The 24,558-nt window shown below is 61.3% G+C and overlaps 2 protein-coding genes across 22 annotated transcripts in view; one reads left to right on the forward strand and one right to left on the reverse strand.

Annotated features, from left to right (window-relative positions):
- CSNK1D (casein kinase 1 delta) overlaps positions 1-11,659 on the forward strand; it is a 32,076-nt gene extending 20,417 nt beyond the window's left edge. For 2 of the 4 annotated variants that reach the window (XM_036269822.1, XM_036269825.1), the window contains 7 exons: positions 332-480; positions 836-1,064; positions 1,573-1,743; positions 2,343-2,491; positions 4,351-4,522; positions 4,999-5,138; positions 9,090-10,752. In XM_036269822.1, coding sequence (XP_036125715.1) covers positions 332-480; positions 836-1,064; positions 1,573-1,743; positions 2,343-2,491; positions 4,351-4,522; positions 4,999-5,138; positions 9,090-9,140 — 1,061 coding nt within the window. In that variant the 3' untranslated portion in view covers positions 9,141-10,752. Of the gene's footprint in view, positions 1-331; positions 481-835; positions 1,065-1,572; positions 1,744-2,342; positions 2,492-4,350; positions 4,523-4,998; positions 5,139-8,001; positions 8,063-9,089; positions 10,753-11,537 lie in introns of those variants that run through there. The other 2 variants (XM_036269823.1, XM_036269826.1) reach the window with 2 other exon arrangements.
- A 450-nt stretch (positions 11,660-12,109) lies between these two features.
- On the reverse strand, positions 12,110-20,554 carry SLC16A3 (solute carrier family 16 member 3). Of its 18 annotated transcripts, none has more exons than XM_036269805.1 (6): positions 20,413-20,554; positions 15,568-15,669; positions 14,412-14,660; positions 14,002-14,145; positions 12,938-13,696; positions 12,110-12,675 (listed from the first exon to the last, which is right to left on the reverse strand). In XM_036269805.1, exons 1-6 carry the CDS (start codon positions 20,483-20,485, stop codon positions 12,413-12,415), a joined length of 1,590 nt encoding a protein of 529 aa, XP_036125698.1. In that variant the 5' UTR covers positions 20,486-20,554; the 3' UTR covers positions 12,110-12,412. The 18 variants fall into 18 exon arrangements, with proteins under 18 accessions (XP_036125698.1, XP_036125699.1, XP_036125713.1 ...); XM_036269806.1 differs by having other exon boundaries at positions 20,348-20,529; XM_036269820.1 differs by having other exon boundaries at positions 20,492-20,516.
- Between the last annotated feature and the right edge of the window lie 4,004 nt (positions 20,555-24,558).

The raw sequence follows: 24,558 nt of genomic DNA on the forward strand, positions 1-24,558 counted from the left end.
AGCCCACCCACCTGTGTGTTCCCCACCTTGTACGCTGTAGTGCTCATCTCTAAAAGTGAGACTGGGCTCTTCTGTCTCCCACACTACTGTTCACAAATGGTGACAAGTGCACCACCCTGACGGGGACCCTGGGCGCTGCCCACTCCTCTGTCCTGCATTTGCCCACCCCGTGCCCATAGAATGGGTGTCATGTTCTCACCTTGTGACCCTGCAACTCCTGCCCGCCTGAGTCTTGTCAGGGAGTCACCGTGTGAGAGCAGGCATGTCAGCGTCTTCTGACCCTGTCCCCCACCCACCCCCAGCCGCCCTGAAACACCTGTGTCTCTTCCAGTGGGCATCCCCACCATCCGGTGGTGCGGGGCGGAGGGGGACTACAACGTCATGGTGATGGAGCTGCTGGGACCAAGCCTGGAGGACCTCTTCAACTTCTGCTCGAGGAAGTTCAGTCTCAAGACCGTCCTGCTGCTGGCCGACCAGATGGTAAGAGCTCACCGTTCCAAAGTGTGTGGCTGGCTCGTGACCCCTCACCTGCCTGTCAGGCACAGGGAGTATGTGGACACTCATTAGCCTCTACCAGGAGGTGGCGATACAGGTTGGGCTTGGAGAGCCACCGTGGGCATGGTGCAGTACATTCCTGTGTGGGACTGCAGAGAGGTTGCTGTCCGTCCCCCAGGAAAGCCCGTGAGGGGAATGCCTGGGCGTGGGGTGTGGTGAGGGTGGCAGGTTAGTGTCCCAGCCGGTTGTGGAGAGCTGCCCTGGCGAGGGCGCAGGTGCGTAGCTCAGCAGGGAGAGCTCCTCCCGGCTGCTGTCAGATGGTCCCCTGCTCTGCCTGCAGATCAGCCGGATCGAGTACATCCACTCAAAGAACTTCATCCACCGAGATGTGAAACCGGACAACTTCCTCATGGGGCTGGGCAAGAAGGGCAACCTGGTCTACATCATAGACTTCGGCCTGGCCAAGAAGTACAGGGATGCCAGGACCCACCAGCATATCCCCTACCGTGAGAACAAAAACCTCACTGGGACGGCGCGGTACGCCTCCATCAACACGCACCTTGGAATCGGTGAGCCCTGGCCTCTGGCCTAGGCTGCCTGGGCACGTCTGGCTCAGCTCAGGGAAAGGCCAGCCTCGGGGGCCAGGAGTCAGCACTTGGGGTGGCAAAGGGTGTTTCAGGAATTGGCCCTAGGACTCTGCAAGGTGTGGTGGTTGGGTCATAGATGGAGGTGCACCCTGGGGCAGGGAAACAGTGGTGCACCCTGGGCAGGGAAACAGTGGTGCACCCTGGGCAGGGAAACAGTGGTGCACTCTGGGCAGGGAAACAGTGGTGCACCCTGGGCAGGGAAACAGTGGTGCACCCTGGGCAGGGAAACAGTGGTGCACCCTGGCAGCGTCCACGTGGGTGTCAGTCATCTGGGTTCCCGGCTTCCGACAGCACTTTCAGGGCAGCTTCTGGGGGAAGGAAAGAATCCAGTGTGTTTTCTGTGGTTTTCAGAGTTCATTTCCACAGTAGTAGTGTGTGCTGGCTGCTGCTGGTGTGGGCCGACCTTGACCCATTTTCCTTTTCTTTCCAGAGCAATCTCGGAGGGACGACCTGGAGTCGCTGGGCTACGTGCTCATGTACTTCAACCTGGGCTCCCTGCCCTGGCAGGGGCTGAAGGCTGCCACCAAGAGGCAGAAGTATGAGCGCATCAGTGAGAAGAAGATGTCCACGCCCATCGAAGTACTGTGCAAAGGCTATCCATGTGAGTGTTCTCAGGGGCCTGTTGAGCGCAAGGCCAGCAGCAAGTCCCCCATTGCCTGTGGGGCTGAGAGGCAAACAAGGCAGGCTTCTAGTCTGGTGGTAGCCAACGATTTGTTAACATCCAGAGCCATAACTCAGGATATTTTCCTTTGCATTGTGGGGCTGCCCCAGGACAGGTGGTGCGGGTGAAGCCAAACTGTTCTGGGATGCTGCATGTTTTTTTGTTGTTGTTTTTAAGGTTTTTCATTGATTTTTTTAGAGATACAGGAAGGGAGAGAGAGAAATATCGGCTACCTCCTGCACGCCCCCTGCCAGGGATCCAGTTCGAAACCTGGGCATGTGCCCTGACCAGACATTGAACCAGCAACCTTTTGGTGCATGGGACAACATTTAACCAACTGAGCCACACCAGCCAGGGCGATGTAGCATTTTCTTAGACTTTCCCCCAGTGCCTCAATTCTTCACAGTGTGGCTGGTGTTTCAGGTCCCCTGTTTCGCGCCGAGGTGTGGAGCATGGGTGGTGAGCAGGGCTGTTGCCTGCCATGCTGGCTCCCAGACAGGGTGCTGCTGGGCAGCTCTGAGGTTCTCTCTATTTTACAGCCGAGTTTGCCACCTACCTGAATTTCTGCCGTTCCCTGCGTTTCGATGACAAGCCTGACTACTCGTACCTGAGGCAGCTCTTCAGGAACCTGTTCCACCGCCAGGGCTTCTCCTATGACTACGTGTTTGACTGGAACATGCTCAAGTTTGTAAGTGGCGTCTCTGCTCACTGACCTCTCATTGTGGATGAGAAACAGCCCATCAGCAAAAGGCTGCCGGCTATTTGGTTCATGTCTGTGTGAGAGGAGAGCTGTCTGCGGTTTGGGTTCCAAAGGCACATTGGCTGCACTGGAAGCTGGGCATTCCTGGCAGGGCTGTGGTCTGGGGTGTCAGCTGCAGGCGAGAGGTTCTGAGAAGCAAAGTGCCTACAGAGGAGGAAGCGACGGCAGACGGCGGTCCACAAGTTAGGGCTGCCCAGAGCCAGAGCTCATTTGAACACTGGAAGATCACTGTATTATCGCTGCCGTCAGCCCTCAGAGTGTTGTGGTGGTGACCTCTGGGGTGCTGTGCTGCCTGCTCCTTATGCAGGAGGAGTAGCTGAGGCCCTGCTGAGTGAGTGCCCTGGCCTCCTGGGGAGGCACTGGGTTTTGAGTCTGACCTTGACCCTGCAATAAGCTAGTCTCTGTTTGTTACTCAGTTTATTTTTGTTACAGATGTTTCTCCTCTTCCCCCCAGACACCTCCTCCCCATGCTGTCCCCCTGCCTCCCTCAGCTTGTCCGTTGATTGCACGTGAGAATGCTGCAGGGAGTGGGGGCAGAGCCTGAGCTTGGATTGTTCCCTGTGAAACAGGCCGCCCATCCAAGTCGGCTCTGGGAGTCCAGTCAGTCAACCTCAGACACAGCGGCCAGAATCCCAGTAGTTCTGGAACTTCCACTTCCTCTCTCGTTAAAAACTTGTTCTCTTTAGCTATGAGCCTAGAGTAGGAATTCCAGGGCGACAAAACCTGGCAGATGAGTAGACTTTCCTTTCAGAGGGTGCAGACAGGAGGTCTGATCCCCATGCAGGGCCGGGGTGGGATGGCTGCAGCCTCCCTGTGGTGGGGTCTCTGGCCTGGCCTGGCCTGGCTTGTGTCCTCCACGGAGTGCCGGGTGCTGGGGGGAGGGGCCTGCAGGGTGGCTCTCTGAGGGTGGCCCTGGTGGTGGGACTGCAGATGCCCAGGGTCTAGGTGTCAGGGTGGACCTCTGTCAGAGCCACCTGAGCCCCCTCAACATTCCTCACGTCAGGGCTCCACAGACCTTTTCTGTAGAGGGCCACATGGTAAATGCTTTTGGCTTTGCCACAGCCACAACTCATTTGTAGCTGGAAAGCTGCAGTGGGCAGTGTGTAGGGGTGTGGGCATGGCTGCTTAGCAAAATATTTGCAGAAATAGATGCATCTGGATTGGCCCAAGGGCCGTAGTTTGCAGACTCACTTGCTTGGCAGCACTGGGAATTGGTGTGTGAGCTTCGGTGTGTGGGTGTCCTGGCTGCACCACATGACATGCAGTCTCATGCAGCAGCTCGTCACTCACCGAGAGCAGACTGGATGCTTGTGCCCCAGTTCACCTTGTGGCCCAGGACACCTGGCCTCTGGCCTCCTCGTGACGTGCACCGATGCTGCATGTGCACTGGGGCCGGGGGTCTGGGCCAAGTGGACCCCTCAGCCAACCAAAGGCTGCTGCTCGTGCCTGCTTCTCAGATTCCCTGACTGTCGTGATCTCAGGATTTCCTGTCCCTGTGTGAATGCTGACAGAGGAGAGGGCCCCCCCAACTGCTGTGCATGTGGGGTGGGAGGAAGTGCTGCAGCCATGAGCAGGGTTTCCTTTGCTGTGCTGGAAAGGCGGGGGAGGCCTGGCTGCTCACTCCCCACTCTCGGGACTGAGATGGGCTGTGCATTGGCTCGGACGGCTTCACAGCAGACCTGTCCCAAATGTCCCTGGTGTTCTCTTGAGTTGCAGGAGACAGCCAAGGGCCTTGGGATGTTTTTTGCCAAGTCCTATTCAGTTCTGGTCTCCTTTTGCCTTCCTAGGGTGCCAGCCGGGCAGCTGATGATGCTGACCGGGAACGCCGGGACCGCGAGGAGCGATTGAGACACTCCCGAAATCCAGCCACCCGAGGGCTCCCTTCCACAGCCTCAGGCCGGCTGCGGGGAACACAAGAAGTGGCTGCCCCTGCCCCCCTCACCCCTACCTCACACACTGGTGAGTGGTTCTGGAGTCACTAGCTCGAGCCACATTGCCACCACCCCCCGTAGGCAGTGGGGTTCTCTTTTCGTGTGACCTCTGGTGGAGCCAGCTCTGGGGATGCCTGTGTGTCCTCTTTGACTCCTGAGGGTGGACAGGCCAGGGAGCAGCTTGGGGCGGTGCCTTCAGGAATGTTCGTCTCAGGGTTCTCATTCTTTTCATGTCACGTGTTCCCCCACCAGCCTCTCCATGCTTTCTCCTTCCCCATCCCTGACAGCATCAAAGGCAAAGCCCTGGGTAGCCCTCCCATGGGCTCTGGGAAAGCTGTTGCGATGTGAGAGGCATAGCTTTGGCCCAGGCCACCTGCCTGTGTCTGCCCTGACGGTCCAGTGGGTGGCAGTGTGGTGCAGGCCACCATGGGCCTGCTGTGCTGCGTGCTGAGGACAGCCCTGCGTGGGGCGTTGGGAGGCCTCATTCCCGCCTTTCTCCTCCAGCTAACACCTCTCCTCGGCCCGTGTCCGGCATGGAAAGAGAGCGGAAAGTGAGTATGCGGCTGCACCGCGGCGCCCCTGCCAACATCTCCTCGTCAGATCTCACAGGCCGACAAGATGCCTCCCGCATGTCAACCTCACAGGTACATGTGCCTGGATCGTGGAGGGCGGGACACTGGCCTCGGGCTTTTCTGTGTTTGGACTGGTCTCAAAGGCTCCAGGCCCAGTGGGGCGAGGGTTTTGAAGGGTTTGCACTGACAAGGGATACTGCCCCCTGGCTGCAATGCCCCCCTTTGGTTGAGAACCTCTGAGACCAGCTGTGTGGGCACAGAGCTTATCCCCTGCCGTGCTGGGACAGGTAACAGGGCCTTTTCTTTTATGCCTGGGCACTGGTGTGTCTCATAGGCACACCCAGCCTTGGGCTCTTTCCACATCCTCGTTGGCCAGGCAGTCCCCTGTCCCCTGGCTGGGGGAGGGGCTGCTGGCCCCCATGGGGTGGGGTGGACGAGGCCTGTTGGGGCCTAGAACCTGGTGGTGTGCTGTGGGCAAGGCTTTTCATCTTGACGTCCCTGTGCGTTTGTCCTCTGGGGCCCGACGCACACCTTGTCCACCGTGTCCCTCTTGTGCTCCCGTTGCTGCTGCTCTGTCTTGCAAGGTCCTCTCTCAACATGACAGCTCTCGTCCTGGTCGGTTTGGCTCAGCAGTTAGAGCGTCGGCCCTCAGATCGAAGGGTCGTGGGTTCGATTCCCAGTCAAGGGCATAAATCTGGGTTGCAGGTTTGATCTCTGGCCCTGGTCGGGGTTATGCGGGAGGCAGCCAATTGATGTGTGTCTCTAACATCGGGTTTCTCTCTGTCTTCCCCACTCCCTTCCTCCCACTCTTATCTAAAAATCAATGGAAAAATATCCTTGGGTGAGGACTAACAAAAAAGACAAACAGCTCTTCTTCCTTAAGTGCTCCCAGGGTCCACTTCCATGGAGGGTGGTCAAGGGCTGGGGCCCACGGCCGGCCTGCTACATGCTGGGTGAGGCTTGTTGGTGAATAGGGTGGGGTGGGTGCAGTGGTCAGAGCTCCGGGTCTGAGGGCTCCTGAACCCTCTAGTCTCCTGGCAGAGGAGCAAGCATGCCGGCAGAGACCATGTTCCTGCCCGCTGTCTTTCCCAGCACTTGTCACTGGTGACCCTGCTAGATGTGGGCTCCATGCCATACGTTGTCCCAGAGGGACTGAGGCTGCAGCAGTTTGAATGGGGCTCCAGGGGTCTGGCTGGGGTGATCAGATCGGATCTCTCATGGCTCTGGCCCCACCTGTCCTGCCCCACAGAACGCAGCAGGGCTTCCGGGACTTCTTCCCACACACTCTGGAACTCTAGAACCGCTGAATCAGCAGCTGGGAGCAGGTCCTGGGAGCTGTCCACCCCCACCTGCACGTAGGGTGGCTCTGTGGCCTGGACACCTCAGGCAGGGACACCCAGGGGCTCTGTCTGGACTTGGTGTCCGCGTGTCTGGGACCCAACCAGCAAAGATAAAGGAAGGAGCAGGCCTGACTTTTTTAAGAAAAGAAAGTGTCTGGTGGGTTTGGGGTTGTTGAGGAAATGGAGGAGGCGGTGGTCCTGCGGGTGCCAGGCATCTACAGGAGCGAGTCCAGCTCAGTGCGCTGGCCCCCAGCGCCTCCCGCACACAGCACCAGGGCCGCTCCGGAAGTCCCAGCCGGCCAAGGCGAGGCTGTGACTCGGGTTTTCTGTGCTCTTGCTCTCTGCTCTCCGTCTGAAGGGGTAGCATGTAGGGGAGTTTCCAAGAGATTTGATTTGGGGGTGTTTTCCCTCCAAAAGCAGCATCTCGGCTTTCGTCACTGGTAACTCTAGAGATTTTCTCAGGCTCTTCACAGAGGACACGGCCCCTGGGGAAGGTGTGTTCTGATGAACTGCAGCCGGCTGTCCGTGGGCTGTCCTGGTCACCATGGGTGCGCTTCTTTAGGAGACTCTGAAAGGCCCCGCTGTCCAAGGGCACGATCAATGTCCCTGTGGGACAGCACAAGGCTCCTTCGGAGACTCCAGGTGGGGCTACTCCCAGCGTCTGCCCTAGTGGTTTTGGGCGAGTGGAGTCCCTCCAGCATCCATGACTCTGTAGCCTCCAGTCACACTTGTTCCCCAAAGAAAGTGCAGTGAAGAAGTAGCCACATGTGTTTGCCTGTTCCCATGGCAGCATCTGCTCTGTGCCCTCGAGGAGGCACTCCAGGGCCCACACACCTGGCCCAGTGAGGTGGTTCGGCTTCAGCAGAAAAGGGCTCAGATCTGCCGCCCACCTACCTGTGGAAGGACCTGCTGGCGCTCCAGCTGGGTGTGGGGTGTCAGCACCTGTCCTCTGTCCTGACCCCATGGCCATCCTGCGCTCACACCCGGCAGGGGAGTGGCTGCTCCTCCTCACACCCGCTTCCTTTTCAAGGGCAGCTGGTGCTAGGCCAGCCCCAGAGACCCAGCCCCTGCATCCCAACCCTGGAGTGCAAGTCTGGACAGGCCTGTGTGGGTGCTCTTGGTCCAGCAGTGCTGATGAGATAGTGCTGGCTCCCAGGCCATTTTCTCTTTGCATTAGTTTTAGCCCGTGTCCTGTCACCCACATAAGTCCTCACCCTCTCCCTGTGTCAGTGAGGAGACATGTCCAGTCCGAGTCTCACGGGGAGGCGCCGTCCTCTCCCCCTGCCCAAGCACAGGCTGCTCTGAGCAGTGAACGAGGCCTGGGGAGCTGTCTGCATCAGCTCTCTGCCTGGCCCTTGTCGGCCAGGGGGCGGGGAGGGCAGATCATCCTAGAGGAGCAGCTGTGGCTGCTTTTGTTTGGGGGCGACTTGCAGAAGGTGAGGCTGAGCTCCTGGGCGGTCCTTGGGGTCCCTTCTGAGGCACCCAGGCCAGCGCTGGTGGACCTGGTGGAAGGAGGCGAGGACGCGCTTCTGGGAGCAGGAAGCCACGTGCTGGGGGCCAGAGGCACTCTCACCGACAGCTGTCTTTCCCCTCAGAATAGCGCCCCCTTCGAGCACCACGGCAAGTAGCTGCACGTCTCCCGCGGAGGCAGCGCCGGTGAGTGTGCTCCTGCCGGTCTCCAGACAGCGGGCCGGGCGGGGCGGGGCTGGCTTGCCAGGTGCTGTGGAGCGAGGTCCCTCTGCCAGCTCTTTCCCTCGTGTGGACTCAGGGCATCTGCAGTCAGATGCCCAGCCTGGGGGTGCCGAGCAGGCCGCAGAGAGTCCAGAACAAGATGACCCCAGGACCTGCCCTCAGTGTGACTCGGAGCCTGTGTGAGGAGCGGGACCCCCAGGCTCTGCTCCTGCACTCGGTCCCCCGGGTTGGTCGTTCGGGTCCTGTGTCTGTTGCGCTCAGCTGAGTGGCCGCGCTTGGTGGGGCCTCTTTCGCTCTTGCTGCATGAGACTCCTGTGGTCTCTGCGGTCCTGGCTTTGTCATCTCTCTTCCTTTCGCGTTTATCTCTGTCTTCCTTGTTTTGTTTTTCTTTTTGAACTTGGTCTCTGCCCAACATCTTGTCCCTGCTGTCGTGTGTGCTGATCCATCGGCCAGCCACCTGCTCCCCTGCCAATGTGCATGGCTGGGCACCCGGCTGTCCTTCCCTCTCTGGGCCACACTGGGCAGCTCCTGCCCACCGCCGCTGAGGGCTGACAGCTGTCTGGCTCAGGGTCACGTGGAGTCTGTTGGGGCTTGAACACAGTGGTGCTCTGGGAACCATCTTGATGGGAACTGCTTGTTATCTCTCCCTCGAAGGGTGGGGATCCCAGTGCCCACGGGGCCTGGCCCCTATATTCAAAACACTAGGTTGTTTGGGTGGGTGAGGTGCTGGGAGCAAGTTTCTCTTTCCTGCTTGGACTCTGGTCCTGTTGTTGATGAGCTTCTGGGCTCCACCTGCATGCTCCTCCTCCCTCTTCCTGTCACTTGTTCTGCTGAGCACGTCCTGGCCGCAGAGGGCGCTCCTGGAGCGGCTGGGGGCGTGGGCGTCCAGAGTGGGCTAGGTGGCATCTGTCCCCTCCTCCCAGGGCACCTCACTGACAGGCACAGCCCTCCGGCTACACGCTGACCTTGTCCTGTGCTTTGGCTCCGACAGATTCCCGGTCGGGTGGCTTCCAGTGGTCTTCAGTCTGTCGTGCACCGATGAGAACTCTCCTTTTTGCTGTGAAGGGCAGACAATGAATGCATGGCTGATCTACTCTGTTACATGGCTTTACTAGTGACGCTCCCCGGTCTAGGACACCGGGTGCTCTCCAGGCCACCCACCCAGCAACGCCTGTGGGGAAACAAGACAGACTAAACCGGACAGACTCCAAGTGCTGCCGCCGGGGCTCCCCTGAGGCCCGTGCGAACTCGCCGTCACGGGGCTGGGACGGAGCGCCGAGAGCAGGACCAGACTCCCGTCCGGAGCCTTTCGCCCCGCCCGGTGGCTCCGCGCTCCCTGATGAGTCTGCTGTGACACCATCTTCTACTTGGTTCTGACAGTTTTGTATCATTTTGCTAAAAATTACTGGCTTAAATCTGTGTAAAGAAATCTTTTTATTGTTTTTTTCTTGTCTGTTTCCGCGGTCTTAAAAAAGATGTTGACCTCAAAATGTCCCGACTCAGATGCCGGCGTGGAGTTTCTGTGTAGACTGAGGCAGGCTCGGGGCCTGTGCCGCCAGCGATGTTTCCTGCTTCTGTTTGGCATAGTCCACTGTGGAGAGGGGTGTTCTCCCAGAAATTGTCACGTGTACACGTGTGTAACGTGTGTCTGTGCGTGTGTTGTGTGCTGTATCCTGTGACCTCACCTGGTTTTGGCCGTCACTCCCCACCGTAAACTGAGCCGCCAGGACTCGAGTCGTCAGAGCCGACAGAGTTCACCCACGAGCAGGGGCCTCGTGTTGCTTCAGGCGGAGCTGAGCGCTGATGCACCTTCCCAGACGCTGCGACGGAGGCAGGTGCCTGGGACTCGGAGCGGAGGCTGCGCCGGGCCCTCCCGGGCTGTGTGCGGTGACTTTGCTGGTAGTTGTTGCCTCAATGCCTTTGGATTTGGGGTATTTTCTAAACAGACTGTAAATAATAGTGGTGCAGAGTGGCCCTTAACATGTGCGAGCATCTGTGCGCTCAGACCAAGCACGGGGTGTCCGCCCAGGATGCGGGTTGCCCAGAAAAGGGCTGGCCCCAGGGAATCCCCTCAGAAGTGCCAAGAATCAGGTGACTCGTGACCTGAAGGGCCAGGAGGGTGTAGTATGCTTTCACGAGCGTCTCGGGGACACGGTGAGCCCACAGAGGTCTCACCAGAAAGACCCTCAGGGTGCTGGGCTCCCCGTGGTCGTCTCCTCCTGAGGCCCCAGGCGGTGGCGCCAGGAGCCCGTCTGGGGACGAGGTGCGATGCGGACATCCGTAGGTACTTCCCTTCTCCCTGTCACCCACTGCAGAGGTGCTTGGAACGGGAGCTCGTAGGAAGCTCTTAGCCCGAAAGTGTTCAGGGCTGTGTCCCTTCTGCCCCGAAGTCCTGCAGCACAGGGGTGCTGGTCCTGGGACGGCCAGACGCGGGTGCGCTGGCTACCTGCACGCGTTTGGGGTCAGGGCAGGTGGGGGCTTCCCTCCGGAGGTGAGGGCTGCGGCACGAGCTGTGGATAGCCGCGCCCGTAGCACCTGCCGAGCCGCAGTGGCAGTCTGCAGCCGTGTTGGTGGTGTCTGACCTGTGCATCTGTGTGACCACTGTATTTGTGTACTTACCCACCATGTAAATAATAAATATATGACAACATCTACCTTTCTTCCCTGCCCCAAGCATGTGGTCTTTATTTCATCAGCTTGAGAGTTCTCGGTGTGCGGGTGCCACGTGAAGACCCTGAGCCCAGGCTGGCGTCTGCCCTTTCCGCCTGTTGGAGCAGGCAGCCGGGCCTGGGGTGGGCTGCTGCCCTTGGCATCCGGCCCGGGTCCCCCCACCAAGCCTTCCAGATGGGCTGACAGTCTCAGGGTCAATTAGCAGTGTCCCAGAGCACGACTCCAGCAGGTTGCCAGTCCTCTCGTGGGATTAGGCCCTTTGGGCAAAGGTGTGGAGACAGGAAGGGACACCTGCTCCTGGCCATCGGGATGAGGCAGCTCGGGGAGCTAGAGCGGAGATGTCTATGGAGGGCACTCAGTCCCCAGTCAGCAAGCTGAGGTGACTCACTGCTGAGCTCCTGTCAGGAGAGAGGGGGGGAGGTGTGCACAGCCCAGAGGGCAGACTGCCCACTCCACCTCTTCTCCCCCCACCTCCAATTCAGGTAGGCAGCCGCTGAGACCACAGCCTCTGGGCTACGGTTGGGGCGCTGGCCCTGTGAGACCTGCCAAGTGGGGGGCTAGCCTCTCAGCCTTGCCCAGAGGCCCAGTCTGGCAGACACAGGGCCTTGACCCCTGCCTGCTGGCCAAGGGGACAGACGTCCCAGGAAGGGTGCTGGGCAGGCCCCAGAGCTGCGGGACTGCAGGCGGTGCCTGGCTTTCTGCAGAGCTCCAGGGGCGGTGTCTCGGTGACCAAGCCCAGAAGTGAGCCCGCGCTTGCTTTTCGTTGCAGAGGAGCAGGGATGTGGCGTCTCTCCGGCTGCACTCGGCCCGCCAGGGCACCCGCTGCCGTCCCCAGCGTCCCCAGCGTCCCCAGCGCCCGCGACGCACCACCTGCTGAGGCGGCCCCAGCGGCCTCTGATCGGGTTCCCAGCCACGCAGGCTCCGCTGGCCATGAGGGCAGGTGGGTGTGAGGTACCTGGGCCAGGCCAGCGGGGCTGGAGGAGGAGGATGGGGCAGATACCAGCCCTGGGCGCTGGCCACCTAGGGCCCATCAGCTGACCCACAGGTTAATAAAGGAAGGCAGGAAGATCATTTTCTTTAAAGACACAGCGCCAGGGGCCAGCAGGGCCCTCCCCAGCAGCACTTAGCTGACAGGCCCACAGGACCAGACCCACCGTGTCGTGGAGCAGGTGGGATTGGGATGAGCCGTAGACCACACCCCACCTTAACCCAGACTCCGCGCCTACACGCAGGTTTATTCCAGAGCTTCCAGAGGTGAGGAAGGGAGCTTTGTGACCTAGACACTCGGGGTGAGTGGGCACCAGGGCGGACAGGGGCCTGGTGGGCGCAGGCGGGCACCCTCTGACGGAAACCTCCAGAGCGTGGGTGTCTAGATCCCTGAGCCCCGCAGTGGGCCCCGGGCTGTTCTGGGGTCGGCGGGCTGGACGCCTGGTGCAGACGGCTTGTAACCTCGAGCTTGGCTTCACCACAGATCTGCTCTGGAATGACGTGGCTCCCACCTGCCACCTCCCCCGAAAGCACTGATCAGGCCATGGTCCGCTGCGGGGGGCCGCTGGCCCCGCCTGAGCTAGTCTGTCTGTGAAATAAATACGAGCCTTGACAGCCTCCGTCCGGTTCCCTGCACCCTGCACCCTGCCGCTCCTCTCAGACACTTGTTTCCGGGGTGTGAGCGACCTCCCCTTTGCCCTCAGGCTCCGCCTTCAGGAAGTGCTCCACCTCCCCGGAGCCCACCCCGTCCCTGGCGTCCGAAGGGGGCTTGCGGCACTCTTCTTCCTTGGTGGCCCCCGCAGGCCCCTTCCCGATGCAGAAGAAGTTGCCCAGCAGCAGCACCAGGGAGGCGGCCAGCACTTCGGTCCCCGCCAGGATGAACACGTACTGGTAGACTTGCGTGGCGTCCAGGAGTCTGCCTGCAGAGGGGAGAGCGTCCGCTTGGCCCAGGCTCCCACTGAATCTCCCTGGTGTCCCACAGTGGACCAGGAGGGTCCCCCATTCCCTTCTGACACCTGATGGCTGTGCGTTGGAGGACGTGGTGGCCGGGCCAGTCCCGGTGGGGGGTAGGGACGCCTCCACTAAGAGCCATCCCACAATGAGTCCCCTTCCCTGGGATGGGCACATGCTGTAAGTGGGGGATCTGGCCGGGGCTCCCCACCCTCCTGCCTGCAGCCTCACCTCCGGACGGGGGCCCGATGAGCACGGCGATGGCCTCCAGCAGCAGCACAAGGCCAATGGCGCTGGAGAACTTGTGGGTGCCCACGATGGCCATGAGCACCTCGAACTGCAGGGCCCCCACCATGCCGTAGGAGATGCCGAAGAAGATGCAGAAGACCACCAGGCCGCCGTAGTCGCTGGCCGTGGAGCCAGTGAGGTCGGTGAATCCATTGAAGAACATGGCGAAGCTGAAGAGGTAGACGGAGTAGGGCCGCACCTTGGGGAGCCCCGTGACAAAGCCGGCGGCAGGCCGGGCGAAAATGTCCACGAAGCCCAGCACAGTCAGCAGGAAGGCGGCCCGCGTGTCCGGCACGCCCAGGTCCTTGGCGTAGCTCACCACAAACACAGGCGGCACAAAGAGCCCCAGCACCATGATGGAGGCAGCCGCCGCGTAGATGACAAAGCCACGGTCCCTGAAGACACTCAGGTCCAACAGCCTCCTGGCCGGCCTCTGGGGCCCGGGCCCCGCACCCGCGAGGGAGGCCTCCAGGGGCCTCATGAGCGCGGCACACACGCAGCAGTTGAGCAGCAGGCCACCCAGGATGAGGAAGCCGCCCCGCCAGCCGTAGTGGTCCTGCAGCAGCTGCCCCAGCGGGGACAGTGCGCAGAGGAACACGGGGCTGCCTGCAGCCGCCAGCCCGTTGGCCATGGGCCGCCGCTTGTCAAAGTAACGGTTGAGCATGATGAGTGAGGGCTGGAAGTTGAGCGCCAAACCCAAGCCTGGAAGGGGGCGGGTGGTTGAGGTGCTGGCCTCCCCCCTTGGCCCCACCCCCTTTATCCCTGGCATAGGCTCCTGCCTAAATGGTTCTTCCTGGGGGTCTGATCGGTATTGACATGAGACCCAGAGTTTGTACAGAGCCCGTCACCGACAGACACGCCTGGGGACACAGCAGGGACAGGTTGGTGCCCAGGGGTGGGGATCACAGGGGACTTCCGTTCATGGATCCGGGCTGTCGCCAGCTGGCCACCGAGGAGCAGGCGGGCCCACCACGCCCTGTCCCACCCCACTGGCCAGCCCCACTCACCAGTAAGGACCCCGGTGGTGAGGTACAGCTGTATGATGCTTCTGCAGAAGGATGCGGCCACCATGCCCAGGGACGCCAGGAGGCCGCCCACCAGCATGACTGGCCGGCAGCCAAAGCGATTCACACACACACTGCAGAGCGGGCCTGGGGGGACAGCGGCTGAGTGGCGAGCCCACCCCTCCCCATCGCCCCCAGCTGAGCGGACGCACCAGAAGCACCGGCGGCCCAGAGGACAGTCACACTGGGGCGCCTTCCTTAGCAACCCATAGTTCACATGACAGAGGTCCCTGTCTTAGTGGTCACCTTGCTGGTGGTCTGCAGCACTGAGAAGGGACCATCTGTAAGGAAGGGCCTGACAGTGTGCTCTGGGACAGGCCCAGCTGGCCCCACCCAGGGAGAGAGGCCCTCACCTGTCCCGTACAGCATCGCCAGCAGGATAGAGGAAATCCAGGCCGTGTCGCTGTAGCCGATGCCAAACTCCCGCATGAGCTCCTTGAAGAAGACGCTGACCGCCTTGGGGAAGGCGTAGGAGAAGCCTGTGATGACAAAGCAGCCCAGGAGGATGGCCCAGCCCCAGCCCCCGTCAGGGGCCTTGACACCAACTGGGCCGTCATCCACTGCGGCCCCTCCCATGGCTAGGAGGGCTGGTTCTGGTGTCCCTGAGAAAGAGAAAACCAGGCTCACGGCTCAGCAGTGTGAGGCCTCAGCCCCCGCAGCTCAGCTCTGGGCAGCTCCCTAACAGCCCTGCCTCTGACCCTCACCTTGTGCTTGGACTCCGGCCCACCCCCTCCACCAGGCGCCTCCTCCACAACTGGCTGTGAAGGGCTGGGCTTTTCCGGGCTCAGCCGGGTCTCGGGTCAACTCCTGGAAGCAGCCCCCACTACAGCTGAGGGTGTGAAGCAGGCCCCCAGCAGGGGACCGGGGGCCGATCTGGGGGTGTTGTCCCTTGAGACTTAAATCTAGATGTGGCCAGGGGAATGGGGCTGTCCCATGCTGTCCGCTGTGATCGAACTGCACCCTGAGAGTCTGAAGACGGAGGGAAGGCTCACCCAGGGCCGCGGGTGTGCTGGAGGTGGGGACTGAGTACCACTGAGGGGGCAGACAGGCCCGTGCCCTCTGCCCACACAGAGGACCCCACCGCGTCACCCCACGCACTCCAGTTCCTCCACCCGTCACTGTTCGGGCCACATCTCTTCTGGGGAGAGGCGAAGGGTCCCCGTGGCATTCAAGGAAGAGCCCCATTGCCTGTCTGCCCCTGAATCAAACCTCTGGAGAGGGCAGGGCGGGCCGGGCCCCCTGGAGAAAACCATGCCAGCCCCCAGGCTGCCAAAGCCAGGAAGGAGCAGCTGCACCTCGGCCTGCCCCAGACCCTGCAGCAGCCCAGAGCTGGTTTTCCTTACTCCCCAGGAACGTGGCTTGTTGGAGGCCCAGGAACTTGGACCCTGGGGCCAGACGTCCAGCCGGAGGCCTCTCCCCTTCCGTCTTCATCCCCCGTCCCTCCACCCAATCCTGGCACCGAAAACTCTAACCCCAGATCAGCCTTGTGGCCTTGTCCCCCCACCTCACTGGACAGAAGCTGTTCCAAGGAGGGCAGTCCCAGGCCCGGCTTGTTCAGTGCCGTCGCCTGCTGCCGGCTGCAGCTCGGTCTGTTCCCCGGCCGGGTGCTCTCTGGGGAAACATGATGTGTAGCGTTTGTCCTGCGGCATAAATACACCTGCTCTGAGGCCCAACAACTTCTGTCGTCCCCTTCCCATCGGCCTGTCCACCTGCCCCTCGGCTTTCATAGTCTGTCCTGGCTCTACCCCTGCCCCTTTTCCTCAGTGCCCCTTGACCCAGCACAGCCCCCTGGGTGGCCCACTTCTGCATCGGAGGCACACAGGGGACCCGGGAGGACTCGCGAGAGGATGAGGGCCTCTGCCTCTGAGCACAGGTTCGGTGTGGAGGGCGAAGGAATGTGGACACGAGAACCCCACTTCGCCCAGCATCCTGGCCACAGGTTCTGTGCCTTCCGAGCACCCTGACTTAAAGGTCTGGGGGTCTGATTTTGTGGGGGTGTTTTTCAAGGACTTCCTATGTGATTCTAAGTGGTAGCTGCTGCCCATGGAACCTACTGCTTGGTGCCCCCAGGGGCCAGCACAGTGCTGACAAGACAGATGCAGCCCACTGGAGCAGAGCGGCCACCCCCGCACCCCCGCTGGGTCAGAGGTCCCCCTTCAGAGCCTGCACTGTTCACAGCCAGGCCAGGGCCAAAGGTGCCAATTCTGTGAAACCCAGGGGAGGCTCCTGGACTTCCGTGAACAACACCGGGGGTGTTGCTGAAGCTGAACGTGGGCGGCGCTGGGGACAGCTGAAAGGTACACAGGGGCACCCCAACCAAGGGCACCTCTCATTCTCCTGCACACTCACCCACACACCTGTGACCTGGCACTTCTGCATCAGAGGCCCACGGGGACCCCTGCAGCCCCAGAGGTTCTTCAGACGCTGCTTTCTCCCAGCTAACCCCCAGGCTGCAGGGCCAGCCGCCCTGAAATGGCCCCTGGCCCATTCCCACCCAGCTGGTCCTCAACGTGAGGTTTCTCGGGGAAGTTTTGGGTTGCACGTGGGGAAATGGTGGGAGAGTAGAAAGGGGGAGGGTCTAGGTTTGGGACAAAGGGATTCTGCCCAACAGGGCTATGTGAACGCATAGGACTATGTGGACGACGCGTGAAAGGGGCCGAGATCTCCAAGAGCAAAACGGTCATCAACCCAGCCTGCCTTGGGGGGAGGGAGGAGGGCCTTCCCCGGGCACAGGCTGGCTGATGTTCCACGGCCAACCTACCACGACCCAGTCTGGACCCGGGATGGGAGGAGTGCCCGCCTCGGGGGGCTGTCGGGGACCCTCACTTCGCTGCACAGGAAGGCAGCACCAGCACACAATGGGGTGCACATTGCTGGGCTGGCCTTTTGTGACATCTACCCTCCCAAGGAAGCGTGCAAACCATGTCCCCAGCCCAGAAGGAACCCTCCTCCCGGGACCTAGAAAGCTCATCTCCCAGGTGAGGTTCCTGTGCCTGCTGGGCCAGGCCGGGCTCCAGGGGCTCTTGCCTCCAGCTCTGCGAGGGTCCCACACCCTAGCCAGCTGGAAGCTGAGCAGAGAAAGGCTGGAGGAGTGTGCACAGGGGTCCCCTGACAGATGACACATCTGAGGGTCCACTGTGCCCTCCAAGGCTGGCTCCTGCAAGCTGCTCCTCCGGACGGCTGGCTGTCTGGGCGAAAGAGTCCCACCCCTGAGCTACCCCCAACTCGTTCTGGGCCAGGACTGGGCCATGAAGCCCTCAGCGCCTGGCCTCCTGCCCGGTCAGGCTTCCACCTTCTCCAGCATCACCCCCCTCCCAGTGCCCCCTCCCTGCCTAGACTCACCCTGGCTTTGAATTGCATCTTGGTGTGAACGGTGCCACACCCTCTCCACAGGCCCACTGCCATCCCCAGTGCACCCTGGCGTGCTCCCCTTGGGCCCACTCTGTACTGCAGACCCCTCACCTGCCGCGGGTCCTGTGTCTGGCCCATCACCCCCAGGGCAGGCCATGTCCCCTAGGTTCAGTGCAGTGGCTCCGGCCCTAAAGCCTACAGCCTGCCTCAGTGCTCATTAGATGTGCCTACTAGGGAGGCTGGCCAGTTATCTGACCCGACTTCCAGTCCCTGGAGACCAGCTCCAGCCTGCAGGTGGGAAAGGGGCACCGGCCTTCCTTCCTGGACGCCTGGGAAACACCAGAGCACAAGGAAGCAGTCCCAAGGCCCCTCCCTGAAGCCAGTGCAGGTGGCGGGTAGGCCAGAGGCTCCTGTGCCCTCTGGAGGAGGGGAGGGCTCCTCTCTCTGTTATGCAAACAAGTAACCAGCAGATCTGGACGCTCACCTGCCTGGTGCTCAAGAAGCCTGCCCCCTCCCAGGCTGGGCACAGGACCCCAGATGCCCACCCCGACCTGTGTGCCAAGCTGTGACTGGAGGGAGGTGCCTGGGCTTTTCCCAGGGAAGGTGGACACTCAGGCAAGGATTTGCCCCCAGAAGAATGCAGGCCTGCTAAGCCTGGCCTGGGCCCTCCACCTGCCCTGCTGACCACGCAGCCCCCACGGTGCCCCTGCAAGCTCCAGGGTGGGCTCACATCTTCTGGCAAGGCTGGTGGGGGCAGCTGTAGGGAGGGAGGTGGCTGGGGAGAGGAAGGGGGGACCCTGAGCTCCACACATGCCCCCCCCCCCCCGCAGCCTCAGCGCTGGAGCGGGCCTGGTGAGCAAATGGGGGTCGGGTCCCCTCGGGACAGAGATGAGGGGGAGGCGTGGGAAAGGAGGATGCTCCGCCGCCCCGCTTGCCGGGCCGAGGGACGTGGGGAACGTGACTACGCGCCCAGGGAGGAACCGCCGCCGTATTGCCTGGAGTACGCGCCCTCCCACCGCTACCGCTACCGCTACCGTATTAGCCTGCGCGCACAACCACGTGCCGGACCTCGGGTCGGGGAGCCCGGGCAACACGGAATCCCGGCTCCCTGGGGGCGGGACGGGCTTCATTTCCCTCCGAAGGGACAGCCCACAGCCGGGTCTCTAACGGCCCATTTCACAGATGGGGACCAAGGCAAGCTGTGAGGAGACCCAGACCCTGTCCTGCCCCGCCCCGCTCTCTCAGCTGCTCCTCCAAACAGAGGCATCCAGCTGGAGTCCGTGCCCAGGTTGTCTCTTGCTGTCAGACCTTGCCCGAGGTCGCATGGGGTCATTACAGAGCCCGCCCTGTGACCAGGCCTCCCAACGCCAACCCGAGGCTCTGTCCACACCACAGATCGCTGGGCAGGAAGGCCCACACCCACCTGGACACTGCCACCAGTGTCTTCAGAGCCTCCGTGGGGCAGACCTCCCACCACGGGAGCAAGGCCTTAACCCCATCTGCCCCAGGGCCTCCCTCCCGGACACAGTCCCTCCTTGGACCCACCTGGCCCCAGCAGACCCTTGGGCCTTGGCAGGGAGGCAGGGGACCCTGGAACCCATCCACCCAGCATCCACCCCTGCTCTTGGCTTTGGACAAGCCCCACAGACCTGGGTTGCGTGGGGGAGCATCCAGCTGCCCTCTGATGGCCCTCAGACCACCGGCTTGGCCGTGGTCTTCACACAGCGTGATCCTGTCTGCCCAGGCACCTCTGGAGTGTGGCTCAGTGCCCTCTGGGACAGAGAAGCCCTTTCGCCCTCTCTCCTGCCCCTTTGTCCTTCCCCCGACTGCAGGCACCCCCAGTGGCCCAACTAACTACTCTCAGTCCCCTCACATGCCTGCCGACCACTGGCCTGTCCACCATCTAGTAGGTGCATTATCAACCCATTTTTTTATCAAAGTAAACTGAGGCTCAACCTGGTTTTCCCTTGGGCTAGAGGCTGGGAGGAGGTAGGCAAACAGCCTCCCAGTCTAGGCAGGAAGCCAGGGGCATCCCAGGGGCTGTGGTTGAGGCTAGTTAGGGTGAGGTGAGAAGGGAAAGGAGAGAATGGTGAAGGCTGCCTGCAGGCAACCCTCACCCTGGGGTTCCCCACTCCTTCGGAAGGGGACCCCACCAAATACAGCCGCTCTTGGTCCACCGAGTCATTTATACCCTGGACTGGGCTGGTCCTCAGGGCGAAGCCACCTCCTGCCCAGAGCCCAGCCCCCGAGGGCCCCGACGTAGTGGTGCCTCCGCAGGGCAGGGGAAAGCGATAGCGGGCACTTGGGGCCTGCCCGAGGGGGCGGTGCCGGCTCTCCGGGACCCCTGGTGTGGGGCGCCCGGGGTGGGGTGGGGTGGGAGGCTCATCTGTGCCTGGGAGCCCGGACCTGGAGGGGTAGGAGTGAGGGGGACGAAAGCGCAAACTCAGCGCCCCGGCGGCTCGGAGGGTCCCGGGTCCTGGCCCCCGGCCCGCGGCCCCGCCCCGCGCGGAGCATCTGGTCCTAGCCTACCTGCGGCCACTCGCTAGCCCGCTTCTGCCCGCCTGGCTGCTTGGCCCGCTCTGGGGGCTACTTGGTGCTTTGGCCGCTCGCGCCGCACGTCCCCGCGCACGTCACTGCCGCTGGCGCCGCCCCTGCTGCCCCGCCCGGACCCCGCGCAGCCACGGGAGGGGCGCCCGGTGTGCTCCTGGACGGTGCTCTCACCGGGCTCAGGGTCCCAATCGCAGACCCCAGCCGGGAGACGTGGCTTCTGCAGGTCCAGTCCTGCGCCCTCCGAGCCCTCGGTCCCGCCGCGTGGCGCTCAGCTGCCTGGTGCCCCACTCGGTGCCCCACTCGGTGCCCCACTCGGTGCCCCACTCGGTGCGCTCTGGTTTCCAAGCTTGGCCCGGTGCCAAGACCTCCAGGCAGTGATCCCACTCACCCCCCATGCCCAGGGCGATACACATCCTTGTTCGGAGGTGTCCGCGAACCCCATGGGGTTCCCACCTCTGGCCTCCAGTCTCAGCTCTGGGGCCCACTGGCTCCCCTCCGCAGGCAACCCTGGGATCTGTGCCCCCATCAAAACCTGCACTTCCTCGGGGGCTGGGGCTGGGGCGCGGGTGCCCTGCGTTGCCTGGGTGATCTTGGGCAAGGCCCGCACCCCCTCTGAACTTCCGTTTCCCCGGTGTGGCTTCGCCCCTGCCCATAACGCCGCTGCCCCACCCTTCGCGCACCCAGAACCCGGAATGTGGGGGGAGGTGGGAGATTGCCGGCCCCAAGGCGGCTCCGCAACCCCCACCCCACAGACACTCGCCCGTGAGGGAGGGATGATCCCGCTGGTAGGAGGCAAGGTGCTAAACCCCACATTACTCCTCTGCACCTGGAAAGAGCTAAAGTTTGAGGCGGTGCCAGGGAATGGGGTGGGGGTGGGGCCGGAGCTGGGACCTTAGGACCGCTTTCCGCCTAACCAACTTGGAATGACACCCGCCTTCCGGAGGCCAAGACACTGGTAATTCTGGGATTTGTCACAGATCCCAGCTGGTCCAGAATGGAGGGGTGGGGAGCAGAGTGAGCATCAGTGGTAGATGACCCCTCCAGGGGCCTGTGGGTGGCCCACCCCCACACAGCAAAGGACGGGACAGAACTGGCCCCCTGGCCCCAGTCTGCCATCCCGTTTTCCCTTCTGAGATATAAAGTCTGCTGAGGCCTCTGCTTTTACTGTTGGCCCATCCTCCTTTGCAAGTCCTTGCTTCCAGTGGTTGGAAGTCACTGCCCAGGTCTCATCAGGCCCTGGGATGTGCTCTGAGGGCATCCAGGGCTGTCCCCCACCACCCTCCCCAGCCCGCTGCTGTTTCTGGGGTGCCCGCTACCTCCTGGGATGCACCTTCTCTCTGGAGAGGGGCCAGGGTGGGCTGAGATCTCCATTCTGCCTGTATGCCCAGATGGAAGAGTTCCGGAAATGTCATCAGAAACCTGAATAAACTTCTGAGGGTCGCAGCACCCCAGGGAGGGTGGTGGGACAGACCTGTTCCTACCGGGGGCCAGGTCTTGGGTACCAGGGAAACTAGGGGGCCTGGTGGAGCCATGCTGACACCCCCAGCCTCAAGCCCTGGGAACCCTCTACTGGACACAAGGCCTGTGGTGCACCCAGCACCAGCTGCCACCACCCTGTGGACAGGGTGGGGCAGAACAGGCCAGGTCAGGTGAAGAACGCTGAGTCATGGGACGGACATTCCCACCAAGCCATGACTTCTGCTCCTGACCCTGCTCTCCTTAGGGACCTGGTGCATAGCTGTCACAGCCGGTCTTCTCTCCTTCCACCTCTGTGGTCACAACTTCCCTGACTCCAGGCTGGAGAAACCAGCCAGGGCAGAGAAGCCTCCCCAGCCCAGCTGGGGTGACCTGGCTCCGGGGTCAGGGGTCTCCAACCACTCCCCTGGCAGGGCCTTTTCCTCAAATCTCTTCAGGCTCCCAGAAAAACTAACATATTAACCAGCTCCCAGAAAAACTAACATATTAACTGCTTTGCCAGCCCAGCTGTGGGCAGAGGCCAGACCCCAGCCCGCCTGCCCAGCTCGGCCTGACTCACCTGGCATCTCTGCCCAGGGTGGGTGCTAGGCATGGCCATGAGGCGAGAGTGGAGTTTGGGGATGTCTGTATTGGGTGGAGGGTTAGGGGTGTCATACTCATTAATTAATCATTCCCTGTCCCCACCCCCATCCTCTGCTTTGTGTATCTGGATTCACCTGTTTTGAGTGTATCATATAAAAGGAATCATGGCCCTGGCTGGTGTGGATCAGTGGTTAGAGTGTTGGCCCATGCCCCACGAAGGGTTGTGGGTCTGATTCCCCGACAACGGCATGTACCTGGATTGCAGGTTTGATCCACGGCCCCAGTGAGAGTTGTGTAGGAGGCAACCAATCTATGTGTCTCTCTCACATCGATGTTTCTCTCTCTCGCTCTCCCTCCCTCCTTCCTGCTCTCTCTGACAATCAATGGAAAAAATATCCTGGGATGAGGATTAACAATAAATAAAAGAAATAAAGTAAAAGGAATCATGTACTCTGTGGCCGTTTGTGATAGGCTCCTTTGACTCAACACAATGTTTTCAAGTCTCATCCATGTTGCAGCTTTTAGTCTCTTTCCAGTGTCTGAATGACAGATATTCTACTGTAGACATGGACTATATTCATCTGTTGATGGACATTTAGGTCATTTTCACTCTTTTTTTTTTTTTTTTAACTTTTGAGAGAGGAGAAGGGAAAGGGAGAGAAACATTAATGGGCTGCCTCCTGCACACCCCCTACCAAAGGATCGAGCCTGAAACCCGGGTATGTGCCCTGACCAGGAATCGAACCGGAACCTTTCAGTGCCCGGGACGATGCCCAACCACCTGAGCCACACTGGCCAGGGCCATTTTCACCTTGTTGCTGTCGTGAACAACGCTGCTATAAAGAAACATCCCTGTAAAGTTTCTGTGTGGACCTGTTTTCATTCCCGTGGGTACACAGCCAGGCTGTGTCAGACGGTCATTCTCTGACCTTTTGAGGAACTAGCAGCTTGTTTTCCATTGTGGTTGCTCCATTTGACCTGCCCACCAGCAGGGAGGGTTGCAGCTTCTCCGTATCCAGACAACACATGTCCCTTTTCCATTCTCTTATTTGAATGTCATGCTTGTGGTTCTGATCTGCATTTCCCTGAGGGCTGATGACACTGAGCCCCTTACCAAGGGCTTGTTGGCCGTTCGTGTATCTTCTTTGGAGACACGTCGATTCAAGTCCTTTACCCATTTTAAAAATTGGATTGTTGGTGTTTTCTGTTGAGGGTTAAGGGTACATGTTCTGGACCCTTCTCAGATACATGATCTGCCAACATCTGCTGACATTTCATGGGTTTTTGTCCCCCCCTCTCCCATGGGCCCTGCTCGAAAGCTCCATCTTTGCCTCTCCGGCTGCTGTGTCTTGGTGTCATATCCAATGACCTGGTGCCATGAAGACTTGCCCCTGTGTTTTCTTCTAAGAGTTCTACAGTTCAGCTCTTAGGTGGAGGTGGATCCATGTGGTGGGTTTTCCGTATGTGGCGTGAGGGGGGCTGACTTCCACTTCCTCCGCACGCGGCTGTCCAGCTGTCCCAGGCCTCACAGGAATAAGTGTGTGTGATCAACCTGCCCCCGTGTGTAGGCCCCTTGGCAGTGCCAGGCAGGAGCCTCCCTGTGGGGCCAGCAGCTGCCCTGGGCCTCCCCTTCCTAGTCCTGGAGCAGCAAAGCCCTGCCCCAGCCCCTTGCCCCCCATAGCCCCTGAGCCTCAAGCAGGAGGCCTTAGCGATGGGCGTGGAAGGGGGCAGGCTTGCCTGGGTGCTGGGGGAGCAGTTCTCTGTGGCACGAAGGGCATGGGGTGCCTGGAGCCTTGGCCGGTCTAGAAGCCACTGGTTCTGCGGAGCTATGAGTCCCTCTCTGTCCTGGGCTAGGGGCTGCACAGGGACTGGACCTGGGCTTTTGGGCTTCCCCTGCCCGGGCCCTTTGGGTCCAGCTCCCCAGATGCTCTTCCTCCTGTTCCACTGGCTCCCTGCCCCATCCCGAGCTCTGGGGAGCGTGTGGGGGTTGTGAGGGCTCCCTCTGCCCATCTAGGCCCTGGGGTGGGGCTGGGACATGGGCAGCACGAGTCGGGGTTGGAACTGTCACTTTGTCCTGCCCCCTGGCAGGAGCCCAACCTCCCTGTCTGCCTCCTGGGTCTGCCCCCTCCAGGCTGCCCGGGCTGGCTGCCCTTCTAGCTGTGGTCCCGAGGCCCTGCGGCCTGTTGCCCCCTCGCCTCCTCCTGGAGGCCCCCAGCCAAGCTCCTCTGCTGCCCACGGGCCTGTCCTCCCTCCATGTCCTGTGGGCACAGGGAAGTGATACTGCACAGCTCAGAGGCAGCCACTGTGGGACGCCGCCTCCCTGTGCCCGTCGGCCTCACCTGCCGATGTCTGCCCCCCAAGGCCGAGCCTGAGCGAGGTGTTGCTAAGAAGCCATGGGCGTGCTGGGCCAGTGTGGCTCTGTGGTTGAGCGTCGACCCTGCACCAAGAGGGCGCCAGTTCCATTCCCGGTCAGGACACATGCCCGGGTTGTGGGCCCGATCCCCAGTGCGGGGCATGCGGGAGGTGGCCCGTCGATGTTCT

Source organism: Molossus molossus, unplaced genomic scaffold, assembly GCF_014108415.1.
Source record: "Molossus molossus isolate mMolMol1 unplaced genomic scaffold, mMolMol1.p scaffold_m16_p_19, whole genome shotgun sequence".
NCBI lineage: Eukaryota > Metazoa > Chordata > Mammalia > Chiroptera > Molossidae > Molossus > Molossus molossus.

Coding starts and splice junctions, on each gene's coding strand:
- SLC16A3 (XM_036269803.1), bottom strand. CDS start 15,243: ATGGGGCTCTTCCTTGAATGCCACGGGGACCCTTCGCCTCTCCCCAGA. Junction 13,697..14,001: donor CACCACCGGGGTCCTTACTG/GTGAGTGGGGCT, acceptor GCCCCCTTCCAG/GCTTGGGTTTGGCGCTCAAC. Junction 12,676..12,937: donor CATCGGGCCCCCGTCCGGAG/GTGAGGCTGCAG, acceptor TCCCCTCTGCAG/GCAGACTCCTGGACGCCACG.